Below are 13,413 nucleotides of genomic sequence, written 5' to 3' on the forward strand. Positions count from 1 at the left end.
TGTTTATGCATTGTGCATGTTTAACATTGATAACTCGGTGAAGTTTTTTCTTTTTTTTTTTCTTTCATGGATTGATATTGTTGTGTGAACACCTGTTCATATGAAAAAAAAAAACACTTCTCTCAGCATTAACAGAACTGATAACAACCGATATACAGATGAGTGTTTTTGTTAGATTAGGGAATGATATTACAGACTTGTTCCACAATTCATGCAGACGTGTTCCACTGCCATTATTTGCATAGGCCCAGTTCTGATTTACAGTAGTCATGAAAGCCAGGAATAGAGTCTTAAGGGGAGGGTTTCCACGTCCAGACTGCACATTTCAGAAATCTGTGTGCTGCTTTAATGCGACTTGTTTTCTTTAAAAAAAATGATCGGGGCTGTATGCGCTGAGTTTTTTGGAGGCTTAACTGAATTGCTTTCACACGTTGTTAGTTTATCACCCAGTCAATGCTGTTCCAGGGTTCTGTATTCATTTGTAAATTCCTCAGTTTTATATTAGGTTTAGGGAACTTTCAACTCTGAAACTATTGTATCAGGACAATCAGACCCTTGCTGTTTGCTTCAGCTGGAGGTAGCTGTTTGTCCACACTTCAGTGCTGTTAAGACAACTGTTCATGGGGAAATATCCATCTGTGTGTACACAAAGTGTGTACAAAAAGAGATGTACTTGGTATAGTATAATACCGCTGAATATATGCCCCATTAAGTTTTGCCTGGTGGCAGCTTCATCAGTAGAGCACAACATTTCTTTGCCAAGATGTTCTGTATACTGGAGTTTCTTGCTTTGGCAGTATTTGAGAATGTTTTTTCACGGTTGCAAAACAAGCTTGTCAACTTTCGGGAAATTATTTTGGCTTATATTGCTCGCTAGAGCCAGAATGTGGCCATTACAAATAAAATGTACTGAATTTCGCAACAAGCTCCCTCGAATGTCCTCGAATGCCGTGATCGTGTAGCCTGCATTATCTGAGACAAACCCAGTCGTGTTTTTTAATATCCAGTTCAAATGTCTGTCAGAACAAACTATCAAATCCTTTGTATTTAGTCTCCGGAAAACAAAATGTACAGAACATACTGATCTTTTACATCTGTAGACTTGTCCGTTACTACAGATTAAGCGTCAGATGTTCTGATCCGCTCCGTAATGGCGTTTTTGTCCATGTTTACTGTGCATGGTAAATACTGTTTTCAAAGCTGGCTAGCAGTTGGAGCTACCCTGCTATTTATCATATGCTCAGAGATGAACGTGCTTCTGGATTGTCAGCTTTTTCCAAGGGGAAATTTGTGCTGATAAGCGCCTCTGTCGGATGATAAATGACATCATGCTGCCTCTCCAAGCTATCCTCACCCTTTTGTTATTCCACATAGGATACCCCCTCCCCCGTGTCAGGCTGGAGCTTTCACTTCTGGTGTTTCTGTAATTTTGAAAGCTGTTTTTTTTGTGTGTGGTCTGATGATAAATTGCAAGTTTTGCCAAACAAATGATATCTGTCCGTATATACTTCTTGATCCAGATTGCGTGTCCATGTGTCATTTTTTTGACACCTACCTTAAACTGTCATATTCTGACTAGCTCTTCATAATTATTCCTTAATTATGTAACTGGTCACGTTCCTGTGCTGATTACGTAATTATTGCTGAGATTAGTGGCTGTGGTGACGCCTTGAGGATAACAGTTGAAATACAGGGTGAATGCCTCCCGGGTCACATGGTCAGGAAAAACCCCTGGCTCGAGTCGTCATGGAAGGAAAGTCATGTGATTGAGAGGGTAGATAAACAGAGGATGTTAACTGGAAATGAAAATCTTTTTCAGTAGTGGAGGTGCAGCAGCTGAAAGAAGTTGACACTCCTGTGTTCCTCTACCCGTCTCTCTCACGCTCAATATCACTCCATCTCTCCCTCCGTTCCATCTCCCTCTCCACCTCCCCTCCTTTCTCACCCTCCTCCGACAGGTGCAGTCATGGCCATCGAGGATGAAGCTGATCAAGGTCGGATGAAGAGATTCAGCACTATGTTGAACCATATTCACGGGAAGCTCACCAAAGAAAGTGAGTGTACTTTTTTGTTGCAGCAAATGCAATGGACTCCTTATGCAGTGGTGGCAGGTTCCCTGCCCGCATCTGTTTACACATTGGTTTTAAAGTTGATGTGTGCCGCTGATGTCATTCGTCACGACCTCCTGAGGCTAAAAGGCACAGCTATCTTTAGGCTATGCAGGTTGACGGACTAGTACCTTAACATTTGCTAACTGTTTGTTGTTTCATGTCATCTTTGCCATTACTAAGTACGGGATATGGCATATCCTTGTCCATCAGAAAAGACTGTTAAATGAATTACAGCTTGTTGTATAGTGCTTGTAAATGTGAGCATCTAAGTGTCCTCAGTGATGCCCATTAGCTGAATTGTGATCTGCATAGTGAGGTAGATAAGCATATTAGTTTTAGCTAATACAGTGTAATGTAAATGATTTGTATACACTGTAGAAAATTACAGGGGAGGTGGCAGTCTGAGATGGCTTGCATTGCATGGATGAAAGCTCAAAAAAATTTCCAACTCAATAACTGTATGTAATGTGTGTATGTATATGTGTGTGTGTATACGTATACACTAGGGTCCAAAATTATTGGGATACCTGGGCATTTTGTGGTTAAGTGTGGATGTGTCCATGTAGCTATTAGTTTTATCACTGGAACCTAATTTATGGTGTGGCGAAAACAGTTAATGTTTTGGCAACTAACATTTTCAAAACATCTCTTTATGTGGTTGGCACACGATTGCCTGATGGCTACCCTTACTTCTAACATTTTAATAATATGTATGACATTAATTCTGCCAAAGAAACTGACAATTCCATGACATTAACTTAATTTTAAAAGGTCCCTACATACTTATTGAGTGCAGACAAGTGAACAAAAATGACCATCACTTCAATTAGGCCTAATTGAACGTTGCCCTGCCCCCTAATTGAACACTCATACTGAAGCCTATATAAACCTAACAAGGTTGGAACATGGTCACAGAAGATGAAGCTGAAGTTGACATTGACATAAATATGACTTTCCCAATGTCTGATGGAATATGCAACAAAAATAGTGTGGGTTTTCAGAAAAAAAGGTGAGTGTCCCAATAATTTTGGACCCCAGTGTGTGTATATATATATATATATATACATATATATATATATATATAGAAAGTGATCTTTCACCTAAAGTTGTGTCATGTGATATTTGACATTATTATGTTGATAAGAATTAGTTGCAGAAACTTTCAGTCACCCAAGAAAAGGATTTGCATGGTTTAAGCTTTTGACTGCTTGCCAGAGCTCTCCACTGTTGGACGGCTCAGAACACATTGTGATACTGTTCTTTTGTTGTTCTTCTCACTGACTGAGGTCAGCATGTTTGTGATTGAAGGAAAACGTTTTTCACTGAATTAGCAACATCACGCTCATCATTAATTTTATAGAATCACAGTGTTACATTGGTCAGAGATGATTATGTGATGTTGCATCAATATTGTATAAACCATTATGTGACAGTGTCTACATATATATTAAAGGAACCATAGTTGACTGTTGAGAGTTGAGCAATACAGTAACAGTAATGATAATGTTAATCTTGTGAAACAGTTCAGTAATCTCTGTGGAAACAGTTGATATTCATTTGTAACTGACTGCTTACTGGGAAATGACAGTCAGCATGCTGAAAGTTTGCATATTTGCATGCCTTCAAGGACAGCTAATGTATGGGAAATGTAGTTCATGATTGCCTCATATGGTGTGTGAGACAATAATAAAGTCATTTGTGGTGTGGGTTTGCCAATAAATGGTCTTATTTTGAAATATGATATGACTTCTGATGTGAAATGCATCAGTGGGATAGGTGCATTTGAGTAAGGCTGGCCATCACAGATGTATCTCCCGGTCCGCATGCCTACATGCACCCTTAAGATGGGTGTCCCCAGTTAACCTCCGAGGGAGTGAAAGGAATGACTCTGAGACACATAATTGCAATTAAACTTGACCTTTCCCTTGCTGTTGCTGTTGTGACATCATGCTCCCAGAGGAGAGTGTATTTTTCCATTGCTGAAGTACTGTGATAATTTAACAGACCGACCTGTTGCTAAGGCTTTGTCATTGCTTCAGTTTGTTCAAATGTTAAAACTTAGTACTGTTAATACCTGTTTATCCTGTTATCACACAACATTAGATGCAGAAGTCATTGTTTTTTTTTTATGGGAAAAGTGTTGTGGTTGTATTGCAGAAGAGAGAGAATGTGTGTGTTTCTGTGTGTTCACCATAGAGAATGGAATGGCAGTTTCTGTTTGATCACTATTGGTAGTGAGCCCAGTGTTCTGACTTGTTTGTGCTATCCTCATGAATGGACGGTTTGTCCATCTTGCCCTGCCGACGGAATGTCTGTCTGTCTCTAACCATGTAACCTGCTGCTCTCCCTGTAGGAGGTGTTAAGGACCCTGACCCTCCCCAGCCCATAGCCGCGCCTCTCAAGGAGACCCCAGGCCCCACCCGGGAGACCAGCTACGCCAGCGGGCAGGTCTTCTTTGAGTACCTGGTGGTGGTTAGCCTCAAGAGGAAGCAGGAAGGGGTCTATGAGCCCCAGATCACATACCAGTTCCCCAAGGTCAGCCAATTCTACAGAATTCCTTGGTCAATGTCGGCTATTGGTCAGCGCAGAAAGTGGAACACATCCCCCTTTTGTCTGCATTAGACTGCTGAAGTTCATATGTGAACAGCTGTCGAAATTTGTGATCGCTTCATGCAATAGTAAAGCCAAAAAACAGACATTAAAAAGTGAATAATTTTTCACCATTATGAGGTCAGCATCAGAGAGTGTGAAATGTGGAGGTGCAGGTGGGAGTGGCTCCAAAGACAGGGGCGAAAGAGGGTCATTGGGTGGACTGACGGCTTGCGGTGTTTCCCTTTCAGCGCGATGGGATGATGAAATCCCAGAAGCAGGAAGAGGAGAAGACCCTCAAGGCCATCACTCTCTTTTGCTTTCCCGAGGGGATCAACTGGACCCCGCTGACCGAGTACCGAAGGTAACATGCTTCCACTCACACCAAAGACACCTCTGTCATAAGCAACATGCTGTTGGACCCTGTGTAGTGACTCTGTATGAGCGTGATTCCTCTAGGAAGGTGTCTGAATCATACATGTTGGGTTCCATTTATACAGCTCAATATCAGTTGCTGAATCATTTCAGGTTTGGGTACTTGGTGAAGGAGTCAAAGAGACTGTCCCAAACAGCCTTATGGTTTGAAGCCAAGGTCCTGAACCACTGTGTCACACCAATACATTCTGACCCAGGCCCTGGGTTGTTGCACTGGAAATTCCATTAGGAGAATTCCCTTCCTTCGGCCAAAGAAAATTAAGAGGGGAACTCCTCAGTGGATTTGGGAAGGAAGAAAGCGTGTGTAGACTTCCTGCCAGCGGGGCATAGTCTCTGGTGGCACTCACTCTCTCAGGGAACACACAACCTTGGGCACATCATAGGTGCAAACCATCAGCTACCATGTATGCGTATGAAATTCTTACACACTCCCACTCGCGGATACCAGCGCAGGTATCCTGTTGCCATGGTAACCTTGTTTAGAAGAAAGTGGAACAGGCATTTTTTGTCACATTAAACCACTCCTCTTCTTTCACGCCCACGCTCTCTCTCCCACAAAGCAGATCAGAGTGCCGCTGGGGAGAGAGAGGCCTGCTCATAATGTTCTCATCTTTGCCTTCAGTGTCACAATACCTTTGACAGTCTATACCCATTTGAGTATCCTGTTCCTTCGCCTCTGTTTGTTTCTAGGTCAGGAACAGACACCTTTGTTAGCTAACTGTAGTAATGGTAGTCTGATGTTACGGCAGTAAGTTACGTGTTTTTGTAAGGGATGCAAGGCGAAAAACCCCCAAATCGAAAGTATCTTTGGTCCAGTCTTCATGCATTCCCTCAGCATGTAGGGCGATCGGCATCGGGCCACGGAGCTCGGGGTGCGTGCCAGGGCTTCCCACAGCTGCTGCAGATCACACAGACACTCACAGACACACAGAGCTGTTCTGATATGAAACGAAACTGTTGCGGTGAGACAAGTTGTGAGGATGACCTGATTCCTCCCCGGCCTGTCTGCCATAAGTCCGTTGAGCCTTAGAGGCAGGCATTGTCCTGGAGTTTTTGTCAAGGTTGCTAAGTTATCATCTGGCCCTTGTACACCCGCACTTCCTCTTTTCTATCAGTTTCTTGTGTGCCCTAGCCTGTGTTTTTGTTCCCAGTTTCCCCTGAGAGCACAAGGATCAGGACTTAGCATTCTGTGCAGGACTAGCTTAAGATAATGACACAGGACACTTTTTTGTCAAGTCTTTTGTCTCTTTCTTTTCCTCTTCCTCTCCTTTATTTCACACTCTTTTCTTTTCTCCCTCTGTTTTTCCTCTCTTCTTTTTCCCTGGGCTTTGTTTTTTTTTCTTTTGCTATTCTTTGACTAGTACTTTTTACCATGGTTGTTGTTTAATAGTAATATATTAAATAAACGGCTTTTGAAAAAAGTCCCTTTTCTCTTTCTCTCTGTTACTCTGTTTCTCATTATCTTCCTTATCTTCTTGACCTGTCACCCCGTCTTCCTCTGCTGTGAGTTCCTTTGGTTTGAGTCATATCAGATCGTAATGGTGTTTTCTGCTTCTCTCTGCCTACAGCGAGACCTTCTCTTTCGTTCTGACAGAGATTGATGGGAGCAGGAGAAATGGCTACTGCAGGAGGTTGCTGGTAACTATGACTTCTTCATAACTTTGTTCAAAATATGATTTAGCTCAAGATTTAATTTTGTTGTTTGTGTTTTCTTTTTCTTGCTGTTGTGAGTCATCCATAGCGGGCCTGCTAAGGATGCAGCAAAAACACAGAAAAACCCCAATAACTGAAAACCTCTGAACTTTAAAAATTTCAAGAATGTCTTTTCAGTGCGAGCCCCTGATCCTTGAATAAAGCTTTTTTAATGGCTAAGACATCAGACAAGTAGCTGTTTGTTTCCTGTGAATATTTTGGAAAGTGTAAGGGCATTGTTCTGATTGGTAGTTCATTACCTCAGATGTATTTCAGGGGGATAGACAGGCAGTTATTTGAGCATTGCATTAGAACAGCTTTGTTATTTAGAACCCACACACATTCTAACAAGGTCTGTCTCTTCCTGAAGCCCCATGGCAAAGGAGCCCGCCCCCCGGAGGCCTACTGCATCATCAGCCAGCTGGCCTGTTTCGGCCTGTTCTCCAAGGTTTGACACTTGCATTACATTGTTGTCATTTAGCAGATGCTCTTATCCAGTGTGACTTACATAGGCTACAGTTTTTTCCATTTATACAGCTTGATATTTACTGAGGCAGTTGTGGTATAACAGCAGTGCCCCAGCAGGGAATTGAACCAGTGAGCTTTTGTTTACCAGCCCAGCTCTTTAGACATGATGCATTTTCACATTTACCTGCACAAAGCTGGGGGTGTGCTTTTTAGTTTTATGGGGAAATTATGCAAATTTTAGGAGAGCGTGTATTCTGGCTCCCAGAAATTTATCCCAATAGTAAAACCAGAAAAATATTGGAAGCAGAGGAGTTCTGATCACTAAAACCTCACCCTGGTATAACCCACAGAATTGATGTTTTAAATATTCAAACACAATATTGACAAGGGACTGCGTGGTTTTTCTGTCTGCTGTATACCTGTTGAACAGCCCTGACATTCCGGTTAAGTTCAGACGAGCTGGAAATCCCATCTGCTTCCAAAGAAGCCAGGGACTCGTTCCAGCTGAGTTCCAGTGAAACGTGACGTTCAAGGGCACCTACAGTAGAGTTCCTCTGAGAAAATATCAGCTGACTGTACCATTATCAAGTAACTTGTATTTGTATTTCAAACCTGATAATCATTTACTCCATTCTCCAGAGGAAGGCTGTTTTCTTTTTAATGGGTCACTTGGATGCACTCAGAGTAGACAGCCCCAATTAATAGCAGTTGATAATCTTTCCCCAGATTTAGTGGTTTCCAGAGGAACCATTGTTTCTCTTTGACCTCAAAGCGGCCCGCGCACGACCTGACTCTTACTGGAACATGAGTCACCTCGCCTGGTTTTTCCTCAGAGCGCTTTTTACATCCAAATGGGAGAATGAGTCAGCTAATCAGCGGCCCTCTCATTTGGGGGAGGTGGAGTGTTGTCCGTCCTACTTGCACGCGTGGGTGTAGGTGTGAGAGCTAGTGTCTATTTGTGCAGAAGGTTCTGCTGTTTGGTGTGTGGCTTTGTGGAATTTTTGCCCTGGTTTTCCCCACTGTTATCTGAAGTGATTTGTGGAATAAGTGATTAATACACTGAGGAATAACGAGTTAATGCTTCCTTTGGAAGGAAACAAAGGGCTGGCAGCCCTGGCTCACAGAGTTTTTGGATGTCAAGACAGTGTGCAGCTGTTATGGAGGAGGTACCAGCTGTAGCTAACATGTAACCAGCAGTTGTTTTAAAGGCACCCCACTATTATTTATCAATTATAACCACTGTAGCATTAATCATGATTTTCATATTAATACTATATACCTGCCAACACTCTTGAGTTCCACGGTCAGAGTGCCAACAAGCAATTCTCGCTGGGTTTTAGTATAATTTAATTACAGTGCATTATAGTCCATTGTGTTTTCTTTATCTACCCCCCCTATTGTTGTGATGTGACTTCTTTGTATTCTGTACTAGCTCCCTGCTTTGGTGTCTTTTGCTGCCTCCCGCTTGGCAATTTCCACTCTGCCTGAAGGGGAGCCATTGGTTGCCTCACAGGCCAAGCCGGCCCTAAAAACATACGCACTATGCCATTCTGACACTGCAGACCCGTGCCATGTTGGCAGTTACCGTAACTGAATTATTACAAAGCTCTGCTTTGGCAACTGTAGTGTACTGATATACTGGTGATAATACACCACCAGTATAAATCTGAGTAATTGTGGAGAAATGTGTGCGTGTGCGTGTTTGGGGTAGAGGTGAGGAAGAGGGAACTGTCTTACACAAGGCAGTAATTATCACTTTATCTTGAATACCACATTCTGTCCAAAAAATATCCACAGTTAATCCACAATTAAACTGTTGGCTTGTCTTTGAACCTGTTCTGATACGTCCCAAAACCTCCCCAAAAATTTGAGCAGTTTTTTCAAAAAGTATATGAATTATATATATGTTGGCAGTAGGGCAGGGCGATATAGCCGTTGTGATATATCGGATAGCTATTTTTAGCGCAATAACAGCTATCCCTGGTATGTGGCGTTAAGTTTCTTCCCATATTTTTTTCCCTTTAGTCATACCTGATGCGGGAGCACACCTCCAAAGTTCAGTGAAATCCTTCCGGGGCAGAAAAATATCACTTGTATCTATATGTTGGTTAACTTACCTATTAGCTTTGAAAAACACACAGCATATGTTTTCACTCTTTATCTTTGTAGCCATGTGTTTCAATCTACCGCATGGAAGCAGCATAGTGCTGTTGCTGTGATATCAACATTGAATAGATACGAATGGCGTTTTTCCCCTGGAAGCATTTCACATGGCCTCGGAAAACTGGAGGTGTGCTCCCGCATCAGGTATGACTAAAGGGAAAACAATACGGGAAGAAACCTAACGCCACATACCGGGGATCACTGTTATTGCGCCAAAAATAGCTATTCGATATATTGGGACGGCTATATCGCCCAGCCCTAGTTGGCAGTCACTGGGTAGGTTGCTAAATCTATGAATGCGCTGATAAATGTGTCTTTGATGCAGATCTTCGATGAGGTGGAAAAGAGGCGGCAGATCTCCATGGCAATGATATACCCGTTCATGCAGAGCCTGCGGGAGGCGCCCTTCCCTGCCCCGGGCCACACCGTCAAAATCAAAAGCTTCATCCCCGAGTCTGGAACCGAGGTGAGGCCACAGACACAGCACAGTGATAGATATCAAATACACCATCTACTACAGGCCAGTACACTCTGATTTACTCTGATATACATGGTTACACTCCTACAGACTGGTACTCTGGTATACACTGATGCACACTGGAAAAACTGACCCTGATGCACCTTGATACACACTAATATAATATGATTTACTCTGATGCACCCTGATACACACTGATACAATGTGATAAATTCTGATACAGTCTGATACACACTGACACACTCTGATTCGCTCTGGTACACCCCGGTACACCCTGATACACCCTGATGTACGCTGATACACTACGGTACACCCCACTGCACTCACACACACAGAGACACCCTAAAACACAGCACTAAGAGGTTAATATGGATACCCCCTGCCATTCCTCTCATAAACACACTGGCACAAATCCACTCTCAGTCACAGACTGAGCAGAACACAGTGGTGGCCCATGCAAGAGAGTATGTGTTACGTAAATCACTGTGCAGGTGTGTCCTGTTCATCTGAGCTGGAATGTCTTCAATGCGCCACATACCCCTGGGGCAAGCTTTTCTGTTTAGATATGTTGCAGGCACTGAACCCAATGCACAATATCACGTGGTAGACTCAGAGTCAGCATGCACTCCGTCTCGGCTCAGTGTTACCCGTGCCTTTTACAATGGGCTTTGTTCACAAATGTTCGTACAAGTCAGTGAAACGAAAAGAGCGTTCCTGTCTCTCACAAGCAGGAACACCGGCAGCCATCGACTCATACTTCACTTACGTTATGTGCTGTCCAGCCTGGGTATGAATGTAACAGTACGCACTGGCAGCATTGTTTGTACATCAAAGGAAATTTAACCTGTGGTGCTTAAGTAAAGGTTACTGAAACTGAATAATGGGTTAATTGAGTGGAGGGAAAAGGTAAGTCATTTGATAGTTCCCCTGAGTATGGTCTTTCCATATTTAGGTATTGAAAGGTTCACAACTGGGACCTGGGATACCTGACAAAGTGATTATGGCAAGACTTTGTTAAACTGAGACACAGGAAGGTTGGTTCCAGTGCGGTTCTGACCCGGATTCTCTTCCCACTGTCCCCCTGACAGATAATCAGCCTGACGCGGCCTCTGGACTCGTGGCTGGAGCATGTAGACTTCCGCACACTGTTCCGCTGTCTGACGGACGAGGAGGTGCTGCAGGTGTTCGCCGCCACCGTCATGGAGCGACGCATCATCTTCATTGCTGAGGAGCTCAGGTACGCGGCCCGCCAATCGCTATTCCCCATCCCCCACCCCCATCTATGGGCTGCTGGGTGCCTGTTTATGAATATTTATGAGAAGGTGGGGCTCCATTGCATTGTGACTCTGAATGATTGGCTTTTATGAAGATTCAGTGCATATCCCTCCTGATTGGAATAAGATCAAAAAAAGTGAGGCTGTAAATGCTAGTGAATATTCATAAGAATGCAAGTAAGCACCTACATTAGTTAATCTATATTTGGAAGTTCTGGTTAACCAATACAGTAAATAGGATTATAATACACTAAACAGGATTATAAATGTAGTATATAGAGAGCTAGACATCACAGTGCTAGTGATTAAGTATCTTTGACAGAAGCCACATGATGGTAAAATAAAGTAGCTGCGTTTACAGAGCAGACACACCTTTGTCAGGTTTTAATTATTTTTAGTAATAATGTGCTTATTAATAGGAGCAAATGCCATCTGTTGTAAGCATAATGAAAAACAAAGACAAAGCAAGATGTGAACAATGTGTATGTATTGATTGGTTGAACCTCCTCTCCAGCACCCTGTCTCAAGTGATTAACGCCGTGGCTGCCCTCCTCTACCCCTTCACCTGGCAACACACCTTCATCTCCATCGTCCCTGAGATCCTCATCGATGTCGTCATGGCGCCCACCCCCTACCTTCTGGGGGTTCAGAAGCACATGCTGGACTTTATCACTGACCAAAGTGATGTAAGTGTGTGACTCGGTTTGACAAAGGCACACACAGACACACGCAGATCCCCACACATAAATGCTGCCAGTAGAGGCACTTAAGTTGAATTTCCAGTTGATGTGGAAGAACAGCGTCATCAACCTCAGTGGGAATGGGTGTAGTTTACCTATGAAGTTGAGCTTCCTGAGCTCTAACCTCCGAGCAAAGTCCGAGAGTCGGCATGCTGATTGCATGTGGATTTGTGGACACTCATACACTGTAGCTCTAGTCAAAACATAGCTGATGTCTCACGCTGTTGGTTCCGTGGAAATTAGTCATCGCAGGGCCAGATAGAGAGAGTTTATGTATCAGAGCACTCCAGCCAAGAGCTGCCTGCAAGTTGCACAATCCCACGAGGCTCTAGGTGGTCATGGGAAGGAGTTATAGAATGCCTGTACAGGGGTTCATGAAGCCTCACTTTCCCATCACTACATTTAAGGTAACAAAGACCATGGAGTCTGATGTACCTCCTTTGAAAAAGTGTTTGACATAATTAGTTGCAAATCTTCTTCAAGCAAATAAGACTAGATAGAAGCCATAACTATCCTCCATTGTCAGTTGTGATTTTGTCTGCATTGAGTGACACAAGTTCTCATGATTGTTTCTCCTCTGTTGTAGCTGCTTATTGTGGATTTATCAGAAGGGGCCCAGAATACCTTCATTACGACTGTAAGTTCTTACCGTGCATGCTGTGGTAATCAGTACTCACCTTAAAAGTGATGGTTGTTCTGTAAATACCATTCACATTGCTTGCGACTGTTTTCCATACACAAGAATATTATTTGAAGTAGTTTATTTCGCGAATTCAAAAGGACTGACTGGTTATGGGAAGTTGCCTGTATGGTTGCCTGAAGAATTTGGAAAGCTCCCGCGTTGTAGCCACATAGGGCACTTTGTGCACTCCTTTCTGTGTTTCACCACAATGTCACGAAATCCCGGGGAGACCCCTGAGCACTGCTGATGATGTGATGGCAAAGAACGTGCTTACTTAAGCAGTCAGAAATGGCAGCCGTTTTCAGTCCAGGTTGACTCATTGCCTTTCACCAGGCGGTTTTCAGAGTTGCCAAACCATTCTTGAAGGGCTGCCAGCATCCCCACAGCTCTTGTGTAACTCTTTCTCTCCATCTTTAACAAACAGATAGGAGACGAGAAGTCCATCCTACCCCCAAAACTACAAGACGAAATCCTGCAGGCTTTAAGTGCCAGGAAAGAGAAATCAAGTGAGTGGATTTCATTGCATCACTCAGAATTGACATAGTATGATGTGTTGATATGGTAGTATGATAGTGTGATATGGTCTCTGTTTGCCTGAAAGCTGTTATTCAGGTAACTGCCAAAATGCCAAAAGGAAACACCAACATTCAATTCAATACAATATTCAATTCAATTTTATTTGTATAGCGCTTTTTACAACACGAGCTGTCACAAAGCAGCTTTACATTGTTCCCAGGCCTGAGACCCTCTGAGAGCAAGCCTAAGGCAACAGTGGCAAGGA

General features: G+C 43.2%; 1 protein-coding gene across 2 annotated transcripts in view; it reads left to right on the top strand.

The window, feature by feature from the left end:
- Positions 1–13,413, top strand: part of dennd2db (DENN/MADD domain containing 2Db) — a 30,641-nt gene that overhangs the window by 14,514 nt on the left and 2,714 nt on the right. For both annotated transcript variants that reach the window (XM_036530228.1, XM_036530229.1), the window contains 10 exons: positions 1,959–2,054; positions 4,465–4,646; positions 4,952–5,064; positions 6,704–6,773; positions 7,198–7,275; positions 9,784–9,924; positions 11,025–11,173; positions 11,725–11,896; positions 12,537–12,587; positions 13,057–13,138. In XM_036530228.1, the coding sequence (XP_036386121.1) occupies positions 1,959–2,054; positions 4,465–4,646; positions 4,952–5,064; positions 6,704–6,773; positions 7,198–7,275; positions 9,784–9,924; positions 11,025–11,173; positions 11,725–11,896; positions 12,537–12,587; positions 13,057–13,138 (1,134 nt within the window). The remainder of the gene's footprint in view (positions 1–1,958; positions 2,055–4,464; positions 4,647–4,951; positions 5,065–6,703; positions 6,774–7,197; positions 7,276–9,783; positions 9,925–11,024; positions 11,174–11,724; positions 11,897–12,536; positions 12,588–13,056; positions 13,139–13,413) is intronic.

The sequence above is a fragment of the Megalops cyprinoides genome, chromosome 6, assembly GCF_013368585.1.
Source record: "Megalops cyprinoides isolate fMegCyp1 chromosome 6, fMegCyp1.pri, whole genome shotgun sequence".
NCBI classification, from domain to species: Eukaryota; Metazoa; Chordata; class Actinopteri; order Elopiformes; family Megalopidae; genus Megalops; species Megalops cyprinoides.